Source organism: Pygoscelis adeliae, unplaced genomic scaffold (genome assembly GCF_000699105.1).
Source record: "Pygoscelis adeliae isolate BGI_AS28 unplaced genomic scaffold, ASM69910v1 Scaffold302, whole genome shotgun sequence".
Lineage (NCBI taxonomy): Eukaryota > Metazoa > Chordata > Aves > Sphenisciformes > Spheniscidae > Pygoscelis > Pygoscelis adeliae.
The window spans coordinates 447,990-470,514 of record NW_008824372.1 but is presented as its reverse complement, the minus strand read 5'-3'; the positions used below and the strand labels follow the sequence as shown (position 1 = coordinate 470,514).

At 41.8% G+C, this 22,525-nt stretch overlaps 1 protein-coding gene across 1 annotated transcript in view; it reads right to left on the bottom strand.

Moving 5' to 3' along the window:
- The window catches only part of GRM7 (glutamate receptor, metabotropic 7), a 289,326-nt gene that overhangs the window by 162,168 nt on the left and 104,633 nt on the right, over window positions 1–22,525 (bottom strand). Inside the window, 1 exon segment of the mRNA XM_009320090.1 lies at window positions 15,982–16,198. Within this exon segment, the coding sequence (XP_009318365.1) occupies window positions 15,982–16,198 (217 nt within the window).

Here is a 22,525-nt window from a genome sequence, read left to right as displayed (position 1 = left end):
CTCTTCCTTGTAATTCATCACACAATGAAATTCTGTACCACTGTAAACAAACCAACAGATGAAGCATACCTGTTAACCTTGAAAAAGAAATCAGTAACCGTCTGTGTTCCAGTAATAAACACACCTAGGCAAAAGTGTGATTTTTTTTTTCCTTTTCCCATCTATTCCACACCACTCATTTTACAAACAAGGCTGAGACATGCATCACTTGTGAATCACAGCTGTCCTCTCTGTCCCACACAACAAGCACATTTAGGGGTCTCCTGCAGGAACACCGAGCCATATCTAATGCACACTACATTGCAGAGATGCTTTTGAAGTACAGGATAACATAATTCATTTCAGCAGACATCTTTACTTCTGGAGCAGAGAGGAAGGGAAGCTTTAAATCTACATAATTGTATGCTTTCTACTTAAAATTGAAAGCTAAATTGGAGGCAAATCCCTTAAAGAGACTCTGAAGACCAAGGCCAATATCACTCAGCCAGTCCCTGACCTATTGGAGCAGCAGAAGTGGAGACCAATGATTTACACCCCTTGGTGCCTGAGCAGTCCCACGTCCACGTCGGGGGTCCCCGGCCAGCCCCCCATGCCCTCGGCCGGTTCAGTCACCACCGTGCAGCTGACAGCCCGCGGATGCAGCCCTCTGTCTGTGCGCTGTCAATAGCGGGATCAGGACCTTAGCTAGGAAAGGATTTTCTTATATGGATTTGCCATTGCAAGCAACGCTATATATAGAGATTGGCTGGTTAAAAAAGAGAGAAAGAGTGCTCCTCTTGGATGGAGATCAATTCATGCCACAACCGCTTAGAGGAACAAAGGACATATCTGCAAATAAGCTTTCAATACCAGACATTTTCATCCATTTTTGATATAGGATGGGGCAGGAAAATTCCTATATTCAAACCCAGCTGCTAATACACCTGTGCACATTCATGTACTAAAGAGAAAAGCAGCTTCAGTACTAATGACATCCAAATTACATCTTTCCTATCTTTAATGTTTATGATTCTTGGCTCCTTTTTAAGAAAAAGATGCCATTAGAGCTTAATCAATAGCATTCTGCTTTAAGAAAGGCTTTCTGAAGCTGACAAAACAGCATAGGTCTTGCTTTGAAACCTGCTTGAATTTGAAAAATTATAAAAAGAACGTGTTTCATTTTTCATGCTAGGGAGGTCGTTGAAATTTCTCAGTAAAATCAAACAGCAACTACAAAACACGATGTTATCTTACTTTGTTTACATGCAATGCAGGCATGAAACCAAGGAAAAGAGTTGCATATGCCGACCATGGATGCAGCTCTCCGCTCGCTGCAGGGCGTGCTGCCGAGCAGGAGCGCTCGCCGAGCTCAGAAATGCTCAGAAGCCAAAGATTAATAAAAATATAACAAAATACATTCCACCAAAAATCAGGAAGATGATTCCTTTTGGATTCAGTCATTGCTTTACTCAGGGCCACGCTCTGCTCCCTCTCACTGACATGGAGCAGACATCCTTAGCATCGAACACTGCCCTGCTCAGCATTAAGACAGTGGCAAAATCCAGGTCTGAAGCTCTGGTAGGAAGTGTAGGCGGCTGCCTGGGGCTGCCAGGGCCACGTCAGCTGCTGCCTCCATGCAGACAGGCAGGCAGGAGGCAATCGGTGGCCAACAGGTTATTTGTGCAAGCCATAAATATTAATAAAGCGATTCATAACCTGACTGAGTGCTGCACGTGCACTCCAAAGCATTCATTTTGCTCCTTGTCAGCTCATGTGACCCTCAGCTCTGGGCATTTCAGCTCGGCACCACCAAAGGCGTTGCACAAATAATAAGGCCCCTTAATGGATAATTAGCCCTTGGAATTAATAAATAAATAAATAAATAAATAATTTGCACTTCTCCAAAGCAGAATTTCTATAAAAGAGGGGTTTGGCACAGCCCCAAGCTACAGCAATTGCACAGTCTCTCCCGCTGCAAGCAACTGGGGTTTGTTTTTTAAATCCTAGAATGGCAATGATTTTTTCCATTTCCCAGTGAAATCTGAGGAAATGGGTAAGATGGCCTAGAAGATGTATTTGTTCTCAAGTCACATGAATGACTTTCTTGGACACCAGAGTTCCTGCTGTCCTTAATCCAGACACTCAGAGGCAGTAACACAAATGCAAGGATGGGAAGAAGAGTGAAGCAGAGAAAGGAAGTGAAGCAGAGAAAGAACATGGTGCGGCTTTAAAAAGAGGCGGTGTTTTTAATGACTCTTGAAGTTCTCAAGAAGTGGGACTGTAAATTGCTGGACTGACTGTACTAACTCCAGCTCTTGTATTTGTTCTTGGAAAAGACTGAGAAAAAAAAACCGCATCAAAGAAACCTCGAGTGAAACAGCATTATTTGCCAGAGCCTCAAGAGGCAGAAGACTAACAAAATTGTGCAAAGCACTCAAAAGTGCTAATTGCTTTTTTAGTGCATCTTAGAGAGTGGTGGCATTATAGGGCATCTAAGTGTGAAGAACCTAGAGAGGGGCTATACTTTCTGAGGGCTTCTGTAGAGATTTTTCAAAAGATGTTTATTTCAAGGAACAGCTTGTGTACTATACACTTTGGCTGCAATATAGTGATGCTGCTTCTCTGTCTTCCCTCCTGATGTTTAATAAATAAAAGTTATTTGATTACAGCAAATGGAGGTTTGAGAGGAGTTCTGGCTGTAGTGAATATTCTGTGCTTTCCTAAGAATGAAGAACACAAGAAATGAATTAGGCTCATGGAATTACTAAGAGGTAAAAACTCAAACCTGGCAATATCCAAGCTCAAATTCATCCTGGCTCGGGGTAAACGGGAAACTGTTCTTATCACTCAGTTTGAGCTGGCAAAGTAAGACCAATTTTAATACACAAGTGTCCAAAGAAAACATGCCTCATCCCAACCTCCAAATAAATGCTCCTCTTTGATAAGCCAGCCAGCCCAGACCAGGGATGAGTTATGTCTCAAATCGAACAGTATTACTTTGGGAGCACGACGACTCCTGGGATTTTGTCTCTGATAAGCCACGTCACCAGATTATTGCACGATGGTGACAGAGCTGCATTTTTCAGGGTTGTCAGTCTCCCACCTTACATGAATGCTGAGGCCACAACGTTGAGACACACCTATTTAAGGCTGGATTGATTTCTGTACGTACAGAGCAATTGCATCTCCAATCAATTTGAATGGAAACCACAAATGCTCGGTTCCTTGGAAAAAAAATCAAGGCACTCAGGTTCCTTTATATAGATTCAGATGTCCCAACGTAAGACTTCAAGTGGCATTTGGTTTTGACATTGAAATAGGCAGATATTAAAAAAGTCCAAGGAATAATAAAAGAAAGCTTGGCAAAAGACACATGCTGCAAAAATGAAGGCCATTTCTTAACCAGAGTCCACATGTTATCCAGCAGTGATATACCAGCAGTATAATCTTAACTAGCCAGGAAAAGTTTTTAGACAATCTGTCTAGACTTTCTTTTGCTTGAGTATAGAATTGGCTTTAAAAGAAATATATAAACAGCAATGAAAATTCAATGAACAGCTGTCAAAAAAACCTTCCTGCTGTTTCACATCTGCACCCTGCACTCTTCTTAAAACATGACCATGTAAGTGAAATCTTTCATTTTTTAAGCAGAAAAGCTGCTATATTTGGGATTACTGTATTGCAAGCTCACAGTCAGCTTCCCGACTTGCCAATGTAGAACTTAACCAGAGGACATCTCTCCTAGAAAGCTCTGATCTACACAGCTCAACATGGGCCTTCATCTTGAGGAAGTGGAGTCGTCAGAAATAATCATAACTGAGTATAGTCACAGCTGGAGAGTGCACTGGGCTTGGTCCCGCTTGCTTTGAAACGGTCTTTTCACTGATGCAGTAATACCACCGATGCCACGAGGCAGGGGTTTAGGTAGAGAAGACACCATTTTACAGCAGAGCCAGAATTTCACCAGCTGAAGGAAACTACTTTTGACTCGCCCCAGATGGGCAGAGACAGCAAGAGAAGACCCGCTTCTCCTCAGGGTTGATGCAGCAGCAGGTACAGTAGAGCTCTGCAGAAGCTGGCAGAGCAGGCGGACAGGAGCACAGCTGCCTCCTCTCTGCTCAGCCTGAACGTCAGTCCTGTCTTGGGGGGCTCCTGGACAAGCAGAACAGGCGGGGTTCCAAAGGACAGCACTGGGGATACTTGTGAAGAAAGGGAACAAAGTGATTTGAGGAAAAAAAAAAAAAACTATGAGGCTGGAAAAGGAACAAAATATAGATATAAGATAAACTGAGAGTTAATTAAAGGGTTGATTAGACATGTGGATTAGTGAAATTAAGGGGAGAAACAAAATGCATTCAGGGAATTAAATTATAATTTATCTTCAACCAATGCTTAAAGAGAGTATTTTCTTGATTGTAGCCTGAGATAGCCACTTCCAGACTTTTCGCATCTGGATAAAATCTTCCATTGTAAAGCAGCTACCTGAAACACTTCTACTTTTTATTTTTCATAGGAAGCCACTTTCCCTTATCCCAGAGCCGGGCCATGGGCAGGAATGTGCTGGTACCCAGAGAACCGGCTCACCTAGCACCGTCACCGTAAGAACATGGCACTCGCTCTTGTGAAGCAGCACCAGGAGGTACAGACACACCAGAGCTCAAGCACAGGAACGGGGGAACGGTCGATCCGAATTGCTCCCTGCCTTAGGCGGGTGAGCAAGAGCAGCGCGACAAGCTCCCAGCCGTTCTTCATCGGGTCTTTTAAATCCTACATCAGGCTGCCTTTGCCTAAAGGAAGGCAGCAAGCTCGCTGGGGAGAGGAGCTGGAGCCCCCGAGGGACCCACGCCGCAGCCGCGTTTCCTGCAAGTGATACGCGTCTCACAGGCTGCAAAGACAATCTGTGTCTAACCTTAAGCAGAACATCTTAGTTTAAAAACAAATCTAGACTACAGATGCCTGCTCTCTTTGTCATACTGGGGCTCTCCCAAACAAACAGCAACCCAGGGAAGTGTTGCCATTTATCATGAGTAAGGAGACAGCTTCAGTGTGTATTGCAGCATCCAGTGTCAGCATAAAATCCAATTCAAATTTCAAATTAACATCTGTATGAGTTGCCTTTCTAGTACCCAAAGTTTAATCTGTTTCTTCTCTGTGTTTACACAATGAAATACATGTTAAGCCTTTTTTTGATAATAAAATAATGGAATAATTTGCTTTTTTACCAACTTTTCATTATTAACAGGCCAAAAATGATGTGAACAGGGAATACTGAAAGCCCCGTGATTCGCACAGGGTGATTTGCTGCTAGCATGTCAGGTTACGTGTGCTGCTGTAAACACCTGCAGCATCGCATGATACAGGACCAGCCGAGGCACCTGCCTGGAAAGAGGGAGGGGTATTGTCAGCATGAGGGTTTTGTTTAAATAATGAACATTGGTAAAGTGTTAAAATAATGCCAATAGTCTCCATTATGAGAGCAAGATAGATGGCCTCCTGATTCCTTATAGATTGAAAATATATGAATATTGAAACACCAAAGGGAAAGGAAACAGAACAGCCTGCAATACAAACTGTGTATGTGTATCTTCCCAACGTCCTGGCTATATGTGTAAACCACTTAAAATGCCATATTGCAGTTCATATTTTCAGCTCAGATATCTTGTTGAATATACTAGAGCAAATAGTCTGGGTATTTCAAACACTGCCTTGATAAATAACTTTCCTAAGAACGTGTAAGAAAAGAGTATAAACTCCATTGATCATAATTTACTACCTGCTATGATTTTGCAAAGCGGGGTACATATACCCGCTTAGAGTGACTTTCTCGCCAATCTTTTTTCCTACACAAGGAAGCTGGTCTGAGGAAGGCTTAGATAGCTTTGGAGACAGGCCGGGGAATATTTTTGGCATGCCTGAAGATCACTAGCAATGCATGAAAGTCATCTTCCAAGAGTGTGAAGGGTTCAGGACGTTTGTCATCCTCTGTTGTCTGAGGAAGGATAAGGAACGAAGAAGGCAGGGGAGGGCGCGTGACGGAAGAGGCATCTTAGAATTATTTATGTGCTGCTACTCCCCCATGGCTATGAAAGCTGTTCTTTGCATTAGCACAAAGTGAAAAGGGACTGTGAAGTATGGAAGGTACAAGATGAGGCAATATTTTGTATTTCCTCCTGGGATGCAGGATTTCAGTGACAGAAACTGGAATAACTTACTGCGTTCGATTATATATTACCTTTCAGATTCAGAAATGCATTTAGAGCTGGTCCCAAATGACGTTCCAGCAAATTCATCCTACTTTGCAAAACAGACGTATCCCATGGGAAAATCTCAGTGTAATCACAATATTTCTGTTTTCCGTTGGGAAAGTCAAAATGACAGCAGGGGCTTCCTCTGCAGAAGGTTTTCATGAAATTCATTTTATTCCTTCAGGAAAACTGACAAGACGCTTCGCACCACACACTGGAATAGGCACTGTAGGCGGAGGTGAAATGGGAGCCAGGATTCACAGGCTCCACTTCTCCCCCCGGGTAGGCTGGGAGGCAGGAAAAAAGCGTAGCGAGGAGCGAAGGCACTCAGATGCAATCATCTAGGAAGTCTGGTTTCACTGCCCCCTGGCAGAAAAAACAGACTTGGGAAAGAATCTCTATCTTATCTTCCAGAATTTTTAAGTTTTCACAATCAAAGTCAATTCTGTTTCTGAAATCATTAATTTTTTTGGTGAAACAAATGTGATTTTCTAGTCCATTCTCTATGGCAAGTCTTCCTTACCCATACAGGTTTTTTTTCCCCCTGCTGTGACTCAATGTTTCCAACCCCAGCCACTTCTATCAGCCTTCATTTTATGGCCTTTCATCTCTCCTTCTCCTAATCCTCATACCTGTCTCGCTGTTTCCACAGACTTGTTCCTTCCTTTTATTGTTCAGTAAATCTGAACTCCCTCCTTTCCCCCAACTCCTCCCCAACACAATGTCAGCTTTTGCACTTCACTAGGACCTTCTCCTCAAGCTTCCTAATGCACATTAACATACTTTTTGTCCCTTCCCCTAACATTCCCACCACCATTTTTTAGCAAATGTCTATTCTTCCCAGCAGAAGATGGACGCAGAACAAACACGAATGCTCTTGCTTTGATTCTGGTCCATACTGCTATCTTTACCAAGAGGAAATTATTACCCTTGAGATGCAGAAAAACCTTTCAAAGAACAAATGAGAAAAACTGGATTGGGATGACTAACTTACTGAATCTGTATCAAACCAACTTCTTCGCTTCTGCATCATGGGGCATGCACATTGCAAAATGCAGGAGCATTCCCCGGGGGTGTCCAACTTTCCTGGTAAAAATAAAGGCTCAACAATACACGTCTCTGCTTTGAAATCATGAGGACTTAACCAATCAGTTGTTTTCAGCTGATCCACATGATACTTATTCACATAACCCAAAAGCAATGTTTTATTAAATTTGGGGTAACATTTGTAAAGATGCTGGCAGTTATTTGTTTAGTAACAAGAATTGCCTATTTCAGTTTTATTCTGTCCTTGAAATGCAATCTCCGAATGTTCAATAAATGCCATAAAAAGGCAGATATTTATCATTAAAGTGACTTACGCTGTAACTGTGACAGCAGCCTGTTACAGCTATCCAGTAATACTTCGCCAAGAAACCAGCTGTGTGAGATCCTTCAGGAGGACGGAGTGCAAGTTTCTGCATGTATCAGCATGGAACTGGTCTCAGATTTCACATAAGCAGATGCAAAGGTAATCATAATGTCATATCTTTACCGCTTTCCTTCTCCCCAAACTCTATGTTACTGATTTTTCATTAGTCTGTTTGAGAAGGAGGAATTACTCAGACCCCTGCTAGTTCCATCACAGAATTATAACACTATTCGGGCAGACGGGCTTCTGATGCTGCAGTGCTACCAGGTACGTACCCAAACCACGTGTTCCTAACGCCCATCAGCCTCACTGCTTTCCTGAATAAGATCATAAGAACTCTATAAATCCACACCGGGTATTTATCTTCAAATGATGACAAAAGATAGGAAGATAAATATATCACATACATACCAATGATTGGATGTATTTGTTTTTAAATTCAGATTCTTTAATGACATGTTTATATTTGGTGCCCGCACCCCCTGTGTAGTCAAGAGAGAGAAATAGATGTTTCAAAAGGGCAACTCAGACCTCACACTCTTCGTTACTGCAGAGGGAACAGAGCCAACTAACTCAGGACATCTGTTATGTCTTAGGTAGGAAGATGCCTCGCTAAAGAGATGAAGGTTGCATTCACAACGTTTTGATAACCTAAAAATACAGGCAGGTGCCTAGAGGGTTTCTCAACATCTAAGCCGGCCACCTAATGAGTTTTACCCAATACCACAGGGAAGTCAGAAGTCCAATCATCACCTTGAGGACATCACCCATTCACTCCTCTAAACCACATCACTTCTCACAAGCTATTAAAGAAAGCCACAGCAGCATAGACCATGCGCACAGAATAACAGATTTACTTTGCAGAGATACACTTTGCTTTTTCTTTTCCACTGTCAGAAGTATACTATTAAACTCTAAACGCAATCCAAAACACCCTTGAGGATCAAGTCCAGTGCATCTTCTCCTAGATCGGTTAGAATTAAAAGAAAATCCTATTAAACCTATTAAACCTGACAAACTGCAGCACACAACACAAGTTGGTACAACTTTAGAAAGCAATTTTTCTTGACTTTTTTCTGAAATGACAAAACATTTGTTATTTGACAAAACATAGGAGGGAAAGTAATAGATTTCAGAACATTGTTATTTAACATCACTGAATAGCAAAAGGGACAGCTGCATAAATATTTGAGAAAAATAGAAAGAAAAATGGAAACCACTTGAAGTGCTCAGATATAAATGACTTTATTTCATTAGTAGTTTATATATTTATTTTTGCTATATATGATCCAGACAACAGGCTCTCAAGTAAATGAATAAAGGCCGTTCCCATCAGAAAGTGTAATCGTTTAACACAGTCAAAGACAAAGGAGCAGCCCTGCACTGCTGCCTCTCCATCCCCCCAAAGACCTCCACCCCTTCCTGCGGACACCAAGCCGCCCACCAGGCAGAAAAGCACCAAAGGGAGCGTGGTCTGCAGGACCAGTAATTCACTGGGAAAACTCCATAAACCTCGGACCGTGCTCTATAACTTCGAACTCCGTAAAAGCACGGGGGTCTGTGACCCTCCCGAGAGCTGCTGTTCCCTGAAGTGGCAGCACCTGAGATACATGCTAAACACCACTTCGACAATGTCTGGTTTTCTTAGGATGGTTTTTGGACGGCACTTCAAAAACATATTTATAGACCAATGTGTCGACACGTAAGCTCAGCTGATTGCTCTAACTGAAATGCTATAGAGGGTTTCTGCCCCTTGGGTTATGGCAGAGGGAGATCAGAACTGATCTGAACACAGTTTGCAAAACGCTATTCCTTCAGCTAAACAAATAAATAGGCATCACGGTGGACAGTACCACATCTTAGCCCACCTTCTTCCAAAACAATGACTCATTCAAATTAATATTCAAACAGTGACTCTGTTAAAAGTTGGGTTCTGTTGGCTGCCACAAAGAACAGAAATCATAGATCGTAAATTTTGGGCATCGTTGGATGATGTGTGGTATCACCCATTGACAGTATGCTGTGCAAAGCTTCACTAATAAATCGTAAGTATTTGTTAATTATTAACACAGCCAATGCAATCTTTGCCCACCACAGCACATCACAGTGACGTCACTAACTTTTTTCACCTTCCTTTCTCATTTTTGGGCTACTTTTAACCTTGGGTTATGTTGTAAAGTGACTGCTCCTTGTAATGAATATTCTAAACCCGTTCAGTAGGGCTTTAATGGATCACGAAAAAAAAGAGAGGTTTCATTAACATCAGAATGTAAGACCAAAAAAAAAAAAACCCCAGGATTTTCTACTTAGCAATAGGAATCAGTACTCTGAGATATACAGACAGAATAGTCTCCTCTCAGTTGTACAACTCCCTTGTAGCAATGATTTAACTCTCTCATGTTATCCAGCAGTAATTTGTGCTAACAGAATTCCCAACAGACAGCACAAAAAATAAGTTCTGTTACAAAAATGCAGATTCAGGATCATAGCAGGCAGTTGAACAGACCTACAGGAGCCTACAAAAATGCTGTGTGAATCACTGAGGGATGATACAGCAGCTCTTGGCTTTTAACAGTGTCAGCTTCCATAGATGATAAGTACTAAATTAGAGCACCATATGATGATATACCACATTGAGGATTTCACAGAAAGTGTCATGAGATGATTCAGATCACCAAAAACCCGAATCAAAAGATTCAGATCTTTATAGAAACACAAGTCAGGGTAGAAAACAAATACCAAGGCTTTAGGAAAAGCTGTCATATTTTCACATTTACGTGGCTAAAGAGGTTTGAAACAGTCTTTGCTACCAATAACAGACCCATAGAAAGTATTTTCTGTAGGAGGTATTTAATTGTATGTGGGTAATTTGTAAAGAAACCAATGCATTAGGAGATTATACTAGTTAATGCACAGATTATAACGGCATGCAAAAAAAGTGGTTCATCTGATTTAGGTGGAGTGACACTTGTTAGATGTAAAGGCAATGTGCCTCATATAGGTATGTACGTGTGTGTATACATACGGTTTTTACTAGCAAATATAAGGCTGAGAAAAACAAGATAAAAGGGAAAGTCAAGTGTAAATGGGGGGATAGAAAAGAAATACTGTTCAGTATCACTGCCGGAAAAAAACTCTACTTATGAGGGTAAGGAGAAGGATTCATCATTTCAGGCATCTCTTCTTTGCCCTGACAATGAATGTTTTTTGATGTTTCTTCTGTTTCTAAGGAAATTCAGCTCCTGCAGCTTGTGCATCTAGGCCATCCCTGCTGCATGCAGCTGTTCTCAACCTTACGTTACAGACGTCGGCGCCACATTCGAGGATCATGGAGACAGAAGAATTAAAGAAATTAATATTTCAAAAAGTCTTCAGCAAAAAAGAGAAAAAAAGATAAAGAGACTGTTGCAAGTGTTATCCTTCCTATGTTAAAGTGGATTAAAGTTTATTCTGCTTTTTTGTTCTGTCAAGGTGATGATAGTCTTTTAACAAATATGACACCGCAACTAAAAGTCTTCAGAAGAAACTTCAGTATATATAATCATATCAGCACACTGGTACAAGAGCTTTATCCTTTTTTTTTTATGTCTTTAGCACACATGATTTTCCAGAATTTTTCTTCTCCAGTCCTTCCAAACGGTTGAGAACATCATCATCTAAACTAATTAATTCTTATTTTGTAGGTTAAGATGCCCTGTTACTGACACGCTGCTCTGTACAATACAACAGGTCTAGTTTGTGCAAACAAGCAGAACTGTGCTCAAAATCAGCCTTGCTGAGCGGACATACTTATTTCTGAGATGGCGCTGGACAAGGGCGCTGTGGAAAGGCAGAAGAAAGAGGTAAAGGTAGCAGACGTACGGGTTTGCAGAGCCGGGCATCCCCTTCCTGACACCATTTGGGCTGCAGCCTGTGGAGTGAGCACCAAAGTCTCCAAAAGCAAAGCAGCCAGTGTACTCGTCTGTGAAAATGGGTGATTTTTGGAGAGAAAAAGATGAATAAATGCATACTAGATCTTTCATTTACCTGTTAAGAGGCATTCAAGGTCTTTTGCGAACAACTTCAATATATATATTTCTTACAGATAGCAATTAACCTTCTGGTACAGATTAATCTTTAAAAAAAAATCAAAGATGAATTAATATTTGAAATTCAAGTATTCAGTAGTTTAATTAATAATCTGAAATTGTCCTTTAGATTTCCCATAATTAGACCATTCCCCTAATTTATTAATCCCACCGACTGCAGAGCATGTTTCAAATCTTCATCTCCTGCCACAATGACATATTCAAACTTGCTTGAAGTACTCATAATAAAAGTCACTTTGTGAAGAATTATTAACTCAAAGGATCAAGCAAAGTCTTTATATACTAAAGCATATTTGAAAACTAAGCAAGGATAGCACTTTCTACTCATCCTCACAATTCCTAAGATCTTGGTTGAATCAGAAACAGGTTTGGATAAAACACTGAATTTAGGATAATTAGCTGCTATAAATTCGAGGCCAAAGATAATAAATGTGCTGGTACCTATGGATTAAATCTTCTTTTCTGCCAAAATACACTGATTATGAGATACAAGGCAATTGTCTGAGAGCTAATAATGACTGCTTATTGCCGGTGTGTCTCAAACTTTGACCGATTACCTCTGGTCCGGGGCTGTTCCTGCTCCTGGCAGATGTGCATGGTCCTGAGGGACCATGTAGGGGAGAACCCACACAAGGACCCCTGCTCTGACACCTCTCCCAACGCTGTTCTTCTGCTCGTTAAAAGGGGGTCACGGGGGGCAGGATTCACACCAGCTCCGAAATCCCTACAGCCAGGAAAGCTCTCAAACAGCAAACGCTGCATCGTCTTGTCACAGCCTAGGCAGCGTGAAGAAGCCAGGACTAAAAACACCTGGAGCTATATAGGCACCTATTGCATTCCCTCATTTGCACCAGGTTACGGAGCTGATTGTGCCACTACTTGGTTTACTTATTTACTTGCATGCTGGGCTGCTGGGTTTGAGAGCAGAGGATTAGCAAGTCCGCCTGCACACAGACGTGGTGTTTCTGCAAGTCTCGCTGCAGCCTTGCTGGGTTGCGATACCTGCTCGGAGCAGGCAACTGTGGCAATACACACAGCATCCAAACCCTGAGCAAGAACAAAGCCTAAACACAGAAATTAAATGGACAATGCCTTAAGCATAGCACAACTCCTCCTGATGAACATCACATGTTTTAGCTAGGTGGAAAATGAGATAAACCGTGCCTTACCACTTAACCCCTCTCCTGTCCTCCATCCTCCACACGTCCCTGCAGGGTATGCTGAGTATGCCCTCCGAGTTGGGAAGAACAGGTAATCCACAGCCTCCTTGATTTCCAGAAGAATTGGATCTTTTGACTAAGGAAAAAACTTCCTCCCTCTGCTGTTGCATTTCTGTTGCTTCTGGCATGAGTTTTCTAATTAGCGTGAGTTTTGATTGGCACCCCAAGCACCACGTTAATCTACTCGCATGGCAGCAGCAGGATCGTCACGAGTGTGCTCTCCCATCCCTTCCTCCGCGTCCCTGCAGTGTTACAATGGCACAGCACACATCGCCGCGCTTGACTGCTTTTGCAAAGATACTGCATAATTACACACCTCAGTCAGGCCACGTATATTTGGACCCATTTAAATATACTTAATACTTGAAGTACACTGATCTTGGTAATACTTCTCTATCTTGTGAAACCTCCTGTCCCTTCTGTTCCTCATTAGAGAGGACTGTTCACTTCATGCATTCAGACATGACCCTTGACCACTGAAATGTTTTTAAATAGATAGATCAAGGAGCTACTAACGACACCACAGCCGTGAGTCAGTAAAATCACTGCTGCTTATCACTTCTTCAGGAGGCTCTTTCCAAACCCTGATATTACAGCAATCACCTGACAGCCTGGTTAATCATTTCTTTTGCATAAAATGTCCCCAAGGAGGCACAGCCACATCAAGCACCAGGAAAGCAACCCCAAAACTGCTGCACCCTCAACACCATCTCCGCGCACAGGCAAATCCCATTGCAACGTGACCCCCCCGCCCCAAAACAGCACCTGGGAGATGGTGACAACAGATCCCCGAAGTTGGGGGACAAGGTGCCATTTCCCCACGGGGGATCAAGGTCAGGGACCTGTATCTCCAGGCAGCACTGCTCCATTAAATAACTAGACAACAGGATCTTCTTACACTGCCCAGGGTTTTAAAAACCCAGGGAACTTGTTGACAGGTATTAAATGCCCTCAGAACTTCACCTAAGCCTTATCTGTGTAACACAAAAAAGTTCAGGACAGCCTTAAGAAGAAAAAGCGGCTCTACTGAATCAGAGGCAGCACCAGGGATTGGATTATTCCAGTTTCCAGATAAGGCAGGCTGTGTGTATGAGGGAAAGTTTATGCACTATCTTAATCTTGTAGGTGTGACCTATATCACCCTGCATGCAAAGCTGTTTTAAGCAGAGTATTCTTTTGTTTTTATGCTTTATTTTTTTATGAAGGATGTTGAATTACATGTTGTCCATATGAACAGCTTCTATCATTAATTTAATTCTACAGAAGGTCTGTAAAATAATGCAGTATTATTCAGCTAGAGTTTGTCCTTGACATAGAGAACATATTTCTGGTATGATTTTGCAACAGTGGATATTTGTAAATGAAGTATGAACACTGGCATTTGTCACTTCCTGCAGTATTAAATCCAAACCCATTTTCTTTAATACCACATAAATATGCATTTGAATGAACAGACAAATTATGTAAATATAGGTTCCTTCTGTGATATCAACATAATGAAACAATTCTGGATTCCCCCTCTAAAGCCCCTTTTTTCTAAGCGCCGCTGTCTTCTCCACTCAGTCCTCGGATGACGCTGCCAAGAGCGATCCGTCAGCTGCACGGTGGCAGCTTGGGAGCGAGCTGGTGTTCCACCTTACAGATAACGCAGGCAATCTGCAAAAGCAGAGCGTATGCTGTGGAACCAGCTTTGCAACAACCGAGGAGATGGAAACCTCCGATGGCTGCTTCAGAGCAACGCCTGTCCCGTCCTAGTCCTTTCCTTTCATGCACTTACTAATCTGGCTGGTGATTTATGTAATTAAGTGAACTGTGGATTGCGTTATGCTGTTTTTATTTAACGCAATGCCAGGGCAGTTACAGGGTGGGAGATCTGTGAGTTCATTTTGGGAATACAATAGAGCTTATTCTTGTGCAGTGACGATGGGTTCCCAGTCAGGATATATCATTGTACGCTTCTGGAGATGGGCCTTGCATATATCACCAATAAGGAATTACGTCTTCTGCTTATTTTTCCTTACCAGTACAGGAAGCAACTTCAAATATTTCAGTTTTGAAACCTTTATGATTCTGGATTGCAAATCGGCTTGCATGGATTTATGCCTGTATTCCCTGAAGTGCCATCTAAAGTCCTCCTATGTTCTGGTGTCTCTGGGGAAATTTAGAACTATTGACCCTAAAGAGTAAGTTACCAGGATAAGGGTATGAGCACACTGACGCAGCAGTCACACCTTCAAGACAGCTCTGCTCTATGTTTTGTACCAGAAGAGGAAAGGAAACTGTAAAATTAGAGACTTCTGTCAACAAAATTATCATGGTTCAACTCGAGACCATAAGCCTGACCCAGCGCAAGACACAGGATTTCCCTGTCCTCTTGGAACGTCTCTCACTGACAATGACATTGTCCAACACAGTTTGGCCTTCTTGGGACACCACTAAATGAAACCAGTAACAAGAAAAACGTGATGCATCACAGCAAAGGTGTGATGTGCCTCGCACCATACTGCTGAGTTTGTTGCCTCCATATCCCAGGCCAGTAATCTTTGAGCCTTCAGGTAAAAGATTATGAATTTTCTCAACTGAATTGGTCAAGAGAAATGCTAAAGAAAAGCAATACAAATCAGGCAGCGATCTGAAAGGTGAACAGCAATAGTATGACACAAGTCAATGTCTGGTAACAAGCAGTCTTCACAGAATTTCTGGCTGTGGAGAGATAAAAGCTCAGCATTTTAAAATCTGTCTTCTACCCATGTCAACATAATATAATGCCGTCCAGTGGAATAGGAGGAGCTTGATAAAACTCAGGGTTTTCTATTTTCTCCAGAAATGACTGAAAAACCACTAAGGTTTCAAACTCTCTGAAACTCCTTAAGCAATTTAGGAACGAGAGTATCTAGGAGCCATTACAGAGGCATTGCAAAGAACCGGAGCAGCTTTAGAATCAAATATATGTTCTAGAAAAATAACGTAACATTTGGTACAAAATAACATTCATTACTTCTATAGCGTTTGCTGGAGGGAGGATGGGCATTGCCTACCTGCCTCTCTGGAAATTTGCATGAAGGACTCGACTCCTTTTTCTCCATAATTCCCTTCAGATGCCAAAGTGGACACATAATTCCATCCCAAAGCTTTCACAATGTCCACCATTGCTTGTGCTTGGAAGGAATCTGGTGGAACCACACGTGAGAAGAAATCATAGCGCCTGTCATCACTCAACTCTGGTGCAGTTGAGGCATAACTGATTTGTGGGATCTGTAGAAAAAAATAATTTCTGATAAATATACATATTCATATACTCATTGCACTTCTTGCAGCAGTTAGCTAAAGCAGTTATCTTCAGCTGAGCCTCGGTTCGTCTTTGTTGTATCCATCTGTATTTCTCCACCATGTTCCTTTACAACATACAAGTCAAAGAAACAATCTTTTCATTGACTTCAAGTTACACAAAAAAATCATTAATCAATTGAAAACAACTGTATATGTGCACATTCATAATTGCTTCCTTTCAGGCAATCTTAATCAAATACAGCACACACAAACAATTTTTCTCACTATGTCCTTTTTATTGGTGTTCTGGTTTTACTAGCATCAGGTTATTTGGGATCCTGAATGCAACCAAGTTTAAATCTATACCTGTCATCGCTGGCTGAAAGCCAGAAGGACCCTTCATCGGTTTTTGGAGGATGAAGAAGCTCTTAAACATTAAACTGCAACTCCAGATTTAAACAAAAATATGTTTATTTTTTATTCTTTCTGATGAAGAACAGTCATGAAGATTGCTGAGCATGGACATCTCTGTCCCACAAAGACAACCTGGTCACGATTCAGCTCTGTCCTAAAACTCTGCCTGCCTATGACAAACCAGCTCTTGCTTTTCCTTCTCATGGCAGAGCGCGAAGGAGGCTGACGATGACTTTTTATAACAGAGAGACTAGAATATTGTTCAGGGCTATTTTCTCCTTGACAACAAAGGTCCCTAAGCAGTTATCAAGCTGACAGCATGTTAATCCCAAAACACATTATGCAATTGTTTGAGTAACAGTCTGGGACTGTTCCTTAAATTAAGGAACCTGCCATAATTCTCACTTGAGATGCCAAGGAGGGAAAAAAAAGATTTGCAATATACACAAACATGATCATATATAATGATTTGAGAGTTCTAGACTGCAGAAAGGTCAGTATTTCATGCCTCAGTACAAGCATCTTCTGCATTCTCATATTCTGTCTCTGCACAGCATTCCTACAAGTATTTATTAGCTCTCCTGCCTTCTCGAAGAATAAACATTGTATTTCCCCAGGCTCAATACTGCAAAGGGCTCGGCGCCTTCGTCTCCCACAGAGGTCAATAGCAGCTGAGAGCAAACGCAGCATTTCCACAGAATACACACTATATCTGTATATCTGTATGTACATTATCAACTACTACAGCAGAGTAAAAGCAGATCTGTAAAGCAAAACTGCTGCTGAAGGCCCAGCAGATAAGTGAATTTATCCAAACCATCCATAACTATTAAATACCCCAACATTTGTTGAGACACGTTCCTGTTTGTAAAGGTAGTATCTACTGATTTATTATAAACCATAACGAATCATAACACATGACTTATTTAAGATCCATTTAGCTTCATTCAGCATCAGCCTAGAGTGGAACATGGCTCGTGGTCCTTGCTCAAAGCCCTGCACCGGCGGGACCCCTGCGCAGGGAGCGTGCTGAATCGGGGCCCAGGTGTAGTACCACTCTTACTTGCTATGAATTATTAAACCTAAACAAACACTTAAACTTTCAGTGGCTGCTCGGGCTGTCACTCTGGATGTTGGAGAACTGAATCCCCCGTCACTTGGCACGGTCTTTCCTTCGGATGCGTCACGTCACCCCTTTGCATGTCTGCTGGTTTTACAACCAGAGAGGTGGCTAATCAAGCTGAAAGCTGGGATGCTTGAGGTTTTTAATGCAAGACAGCAGTTGTCTACAAAGCCTTGCCAGATTTATTTTAGATCTGTGGCTTGTGGACAGCACGTTGCCAGCAAGACCCTCCAGTGCTCCAGTCACAGAAAATTAAGAAAGTTAAATTTGAGGCTGCCAGGAAGAACACAGCATGGTGTTGACCACTAGTACATGATTTACTTGCTCAGTATTTCACCTAGGGGCCAGAAAGGCTTGGGGACCACTCTCAGAGACAAATAGATCGATTAGACCAATTTATGAGGGTTCTTTATTTTTAATCTACCTTAGGGATGACTTTCAGCTAACACCAACTACCGCGGTTGCACAGAAAATGCTGGGCACCCTGGCCATCAAAAATAATTGAAATTCCTAATTTGTCTGTGCCTGCAATTGCTGTTGCAATAAATGATTGGTGACATTTTAGGATCGCTCTCTTCTCATTTGCACAAAGCAGTTAACGGAGCTTGCTCAGCTGCTTATCAGCTTAATTCATCTATTCATTGGATGGTATTATATTAAGTGGAACAGTTAACCAGGCTGACTTTATGGGTGCTGTATACCCATTATTAATTAGACAAGCATCCAGTACACAACATACAGTCCCACACACAGAGCCGTACTGAGATAGCCAAGTGCTGTTTTTTTCATTATAAATAAAGAAAAGGATGAAATATGAATTTTTGTCTGTGGCAAGTGTTTGTATTCTAATTTGCCAACAACTGCTTTTTCAACTAAAAATCAAAAGGAGCATATTCTACACTTTTACAAAAAGCAAAGCATCTACAGATTTTGCTCTATTGCTTATATCACTAAGAAGACTTCTTGTTTTTTTAGTCTTTTTCCTCTGTCCATAAAATATTAACCACTTCTGGCTGTTTCAATCACTTGCAGTATAAAAAACATATATAGGGGTTTTTTTACCAATGTTTCTTGCAGGATATCTAAAAACAACATAAAGTTATAGGTCTGAGTAGAATTTTCATAAGATTTTTTCTGAATATGGGGAGAAAAGTACTTAAATGGATACAACATAGACTGCAGCCATTAGAGTTCAACTTTGTCCAGTATGTCAGAGCATGTTACACCTAGGAAAGACGTTTTCCCTTCCCGCATGTCTTCCCACGCATGCAGGCGGCATCCCAAATGTCTGAACTGAACATCTGTTTGCATCAGCTGAAATCTAGAGATTCAGCATTTCTTCTTCTCTTCCTTTTTTAACATTCATATCCAATTGGATGTGGACAAACCTCTCATGGAGTCAGCTGGAAACCTTTCTCCCGTGCTTCACACCATATGTTCCTCTGCGTTACTGCTTTGTTTTTAGTGAGAGTGACTTTAGTCTGAAAAACACAACATCACGCTAACTCCAGCCAAATCTCAATGGCCAGGCACCCTCTCCTCGCTGAGATCTCTTCACGGGGCTTATGCTAATCAGACCAACATCCAAAAGACAACATACAGTGCTGCTACGTGCTGATGGCTGCTCACCAGGTAAGCTCACAGAAATGCACCTTCAGCTCCTGTGAACGTTGAAGTGCGCTTGAAAATAAAAATGGATTGACCCAATTCACCAAGACCCAACTGCAAGCTGGCCAAACTTCACAGCTCTCTGTTCCCAAAGATTATGAAGATGGTCTCACCATGCAAGGGGGGTGAGGAGGGGGGAGGGCAAGGGAGAACAAGAAGGGGGGCTACAATTTGATTACTCTCTCTGATCATTAAATTCATCCCCTTGGTCCACCTCTCTCTCAAACACGCTGGTGTTTCTCGAGACTGGCACCGGCCTCTTCCTCAGGGCAGGAGGCTGGAGCCTCCCCAGCCTCCTGGCTCACATCACGCAAGCAAGCCTCCTCCTGCCCCAGGGGCCAGGAGTGCGGTGGCTGGATGCACACAGGCTGGATTTCAGTTTTACTAAGGTGAAGCCTTAGTAAAGCTATCCACGTAAAACCACAGTTAAATAGCTGGATGTTTAATAACCAACTCTTCTCTGACCAGTTTGTAAAACCTGCATTTAACACTGCAGAAAGGTGCTGAAGGATCAGCCCTGTAATGGGAAGTTTCCCGTTCATGCACAGACACAAGATGAAGGAGTGAAACGCAGAACAAGCTGCAGTATGATGCCAGGGATGCCTGAGCTGTAAAGATAATCTTAAATGTAGTCCTACTGCTACCTAGCGTGTCCCCTAAATGTCCTCTCAGATGTACCAATCATTGCCAGTCTTCTTTCTGTTTTGGTTTTGAAAGCTGCTGATATGGTTCAGGCTTGCAAACAAAAGCCGTCTGACAGTACTGGCTAGCCTGTGCCATGCTCTAACCGCACGAAAAATTGGGAGTTTGCCCACTTCACCCAACTTACGCACTAAATAGATAGCACCTCAATAAAAAGGTTTGCACTCCTCCTTCCCTATAGGTTTCCCCATTCTTACAAGTTTTGAAACACATCACTCTTCTTCTCTTAAGGCATACTCATTCTCCTTTTGGTCCTGCAGGGGTCCAGTTTGAGACATCACGTCCCGCTGCCATGGGAACAACTGGGCTGTCAACAAACCCAGCAAGCATTACAATGACTGCATGTCAGGATCACAGCACAGAGTTTTTTAAATAAGGTTGTTTGGTTTTTTTTTTTAATTAACCAGATAAATATCTTCTGTCTCTTAACTGATCTATTTTTCTTTCATTTGGTAAAATCTGCTATTTGTCATCGATATCTCACATTCAAAACTTTAGTTTAAAGAAGCAAGCTTTCTCTTCCATCACATTTTTCTATTTTCTGTTCTGAAACATTTGAAACATAAAAAAGCTCTAGGGAATTACAGTCTGCTTTCCAAATGGCTCTAACATCCTGGCAGAAGAGTTGTGATCCATAAAGCACAGGGGATAAAAATCCCCCTGGCCCTTACACAGCAAGACTGTGAGTAAGAAAAGCCTGTGGTCCTCCATGTACTGCATAGCAGCCAGCGTTTGCAGAAGAGGCATCCTGCCTGGGCCTTCACCACCATAACAAGACACGGTGGTAGCTGGAGCTTTCTGCAGGACACTGAGGTGTCAGCAGATGAGTAAGCAGATCACTGATGTGGGAGGCAGATTTTCCTGAAGGCAGTCTTCGTGTTTACAGGACTATGGCAAACATCACGCTCAGGAGTTTTACATGTCGTTTGCCTGGCTCATGTTCTGATTACAGTAAGAGTGAATGATTAACGCTGGGAACATTGCATTAGTCAGTGATTAATTAATGTTAATTTATTTTTTAACATTGAACATTATTCTTCATTTACTTCATTTTCTTCTGTTAATGAAAAGCTCTCTCTGGATCACACTTGGTTGTCTTGCTTGAAAAGCAGGGCCTGTTTGTGAGCAGCTGCACCAAAAGCCACAGCAGAAAACACACCAAGGATCAGCACATCTCTCTGATGGTCTCCTAAGTCACTCTTTGCAACATCAAACATCTTCCAACATCAGGTTTGGAACTGCGTATTTCAGAGTAAAAAGCAACTGAAATACAAACTTGTTGTTCCAGTTCTTCATTTCAAGCTTATTTTGCATTATCGCCTCATCCCGTGCCCTCCTCCTCCTCCTCTCACTGTTCAATAGACCCTTCTTGTCAAGCAAAATGACAGAAAGTGGCGAGCTCCTTGCTAATAGCCAAGTGTCTCAACTGGAAACACGCAAGAGACCCAGTGCCAGGAAACAAACCGGCTCTCTCCGACGCTGCGGTAACTGCCAGAAGCATTGGGCTTACTGCCCACACCCTCATCACCTCTGCCTAACTCTGCCTGCAAATTCACTTGCATGGCCAAGAACCTCATAAATCAGTGGAACCATAAAAATAATTACTGCTACTATGCTGCTTCAAATGTGATTGAGTTAGGCTACGTCTCCTCAGTAACTTATTAAAAGATTAATAAAATGGTGCACCTGAACCCAACTCACCAAATGACAGTAGTCAGAGAACTTCAGAAAAGGCAATTTCCCTCAGGACCATGTGCAATTAAGATAATGCATGAGTATACCTGTTGAGATATTAATGAGCTCCCACCAAGATAATATTAAGTTCACAGTTTGCTGCATTTTTACTTTCAACTTCCTATTAAGTTTTATTGATATGATTTCCTGACAATAGAAAAAAAAAAACAACCCTACTTTGATAAAGCCTCTTGAACTCATCTTATCTGGCAGCGCAGCGTCAGTCTACACAAACTGCAAAATCCTGCCAATAACTTAACTTTACAAAAATAAGATGCCTGAAGACTTTTCACTTGGCTGCAAAACTCTTTGGTGTGAACTGATGGATGACTAACAATCTCGAATCTGTTTAGGTCTCAGATTTTATTCATGTAGAAATTTATCATGTCAGGATTTAATCATCAGTTAGTACAACTACTCTTTGTTCACCATTTACATCTCAAATTGCATAACAAACAGCTTCAGCATCCTGTGAACTGCATATAATTGTTTTCATTGCCTTGAATTAAAATTAGTTGAAGTTTCTAACTAGCTGTTTTCTCTGGGCAAAACTCCTCTACACTTTATTCATTTTCACTTTGTTCCAAACAGGAAGAAAATTTTACCCGAGATACAAAATAAGATCAGATTATGACTCAAAGCTTGCAAAGATAATGGGAATGAATCTTCCT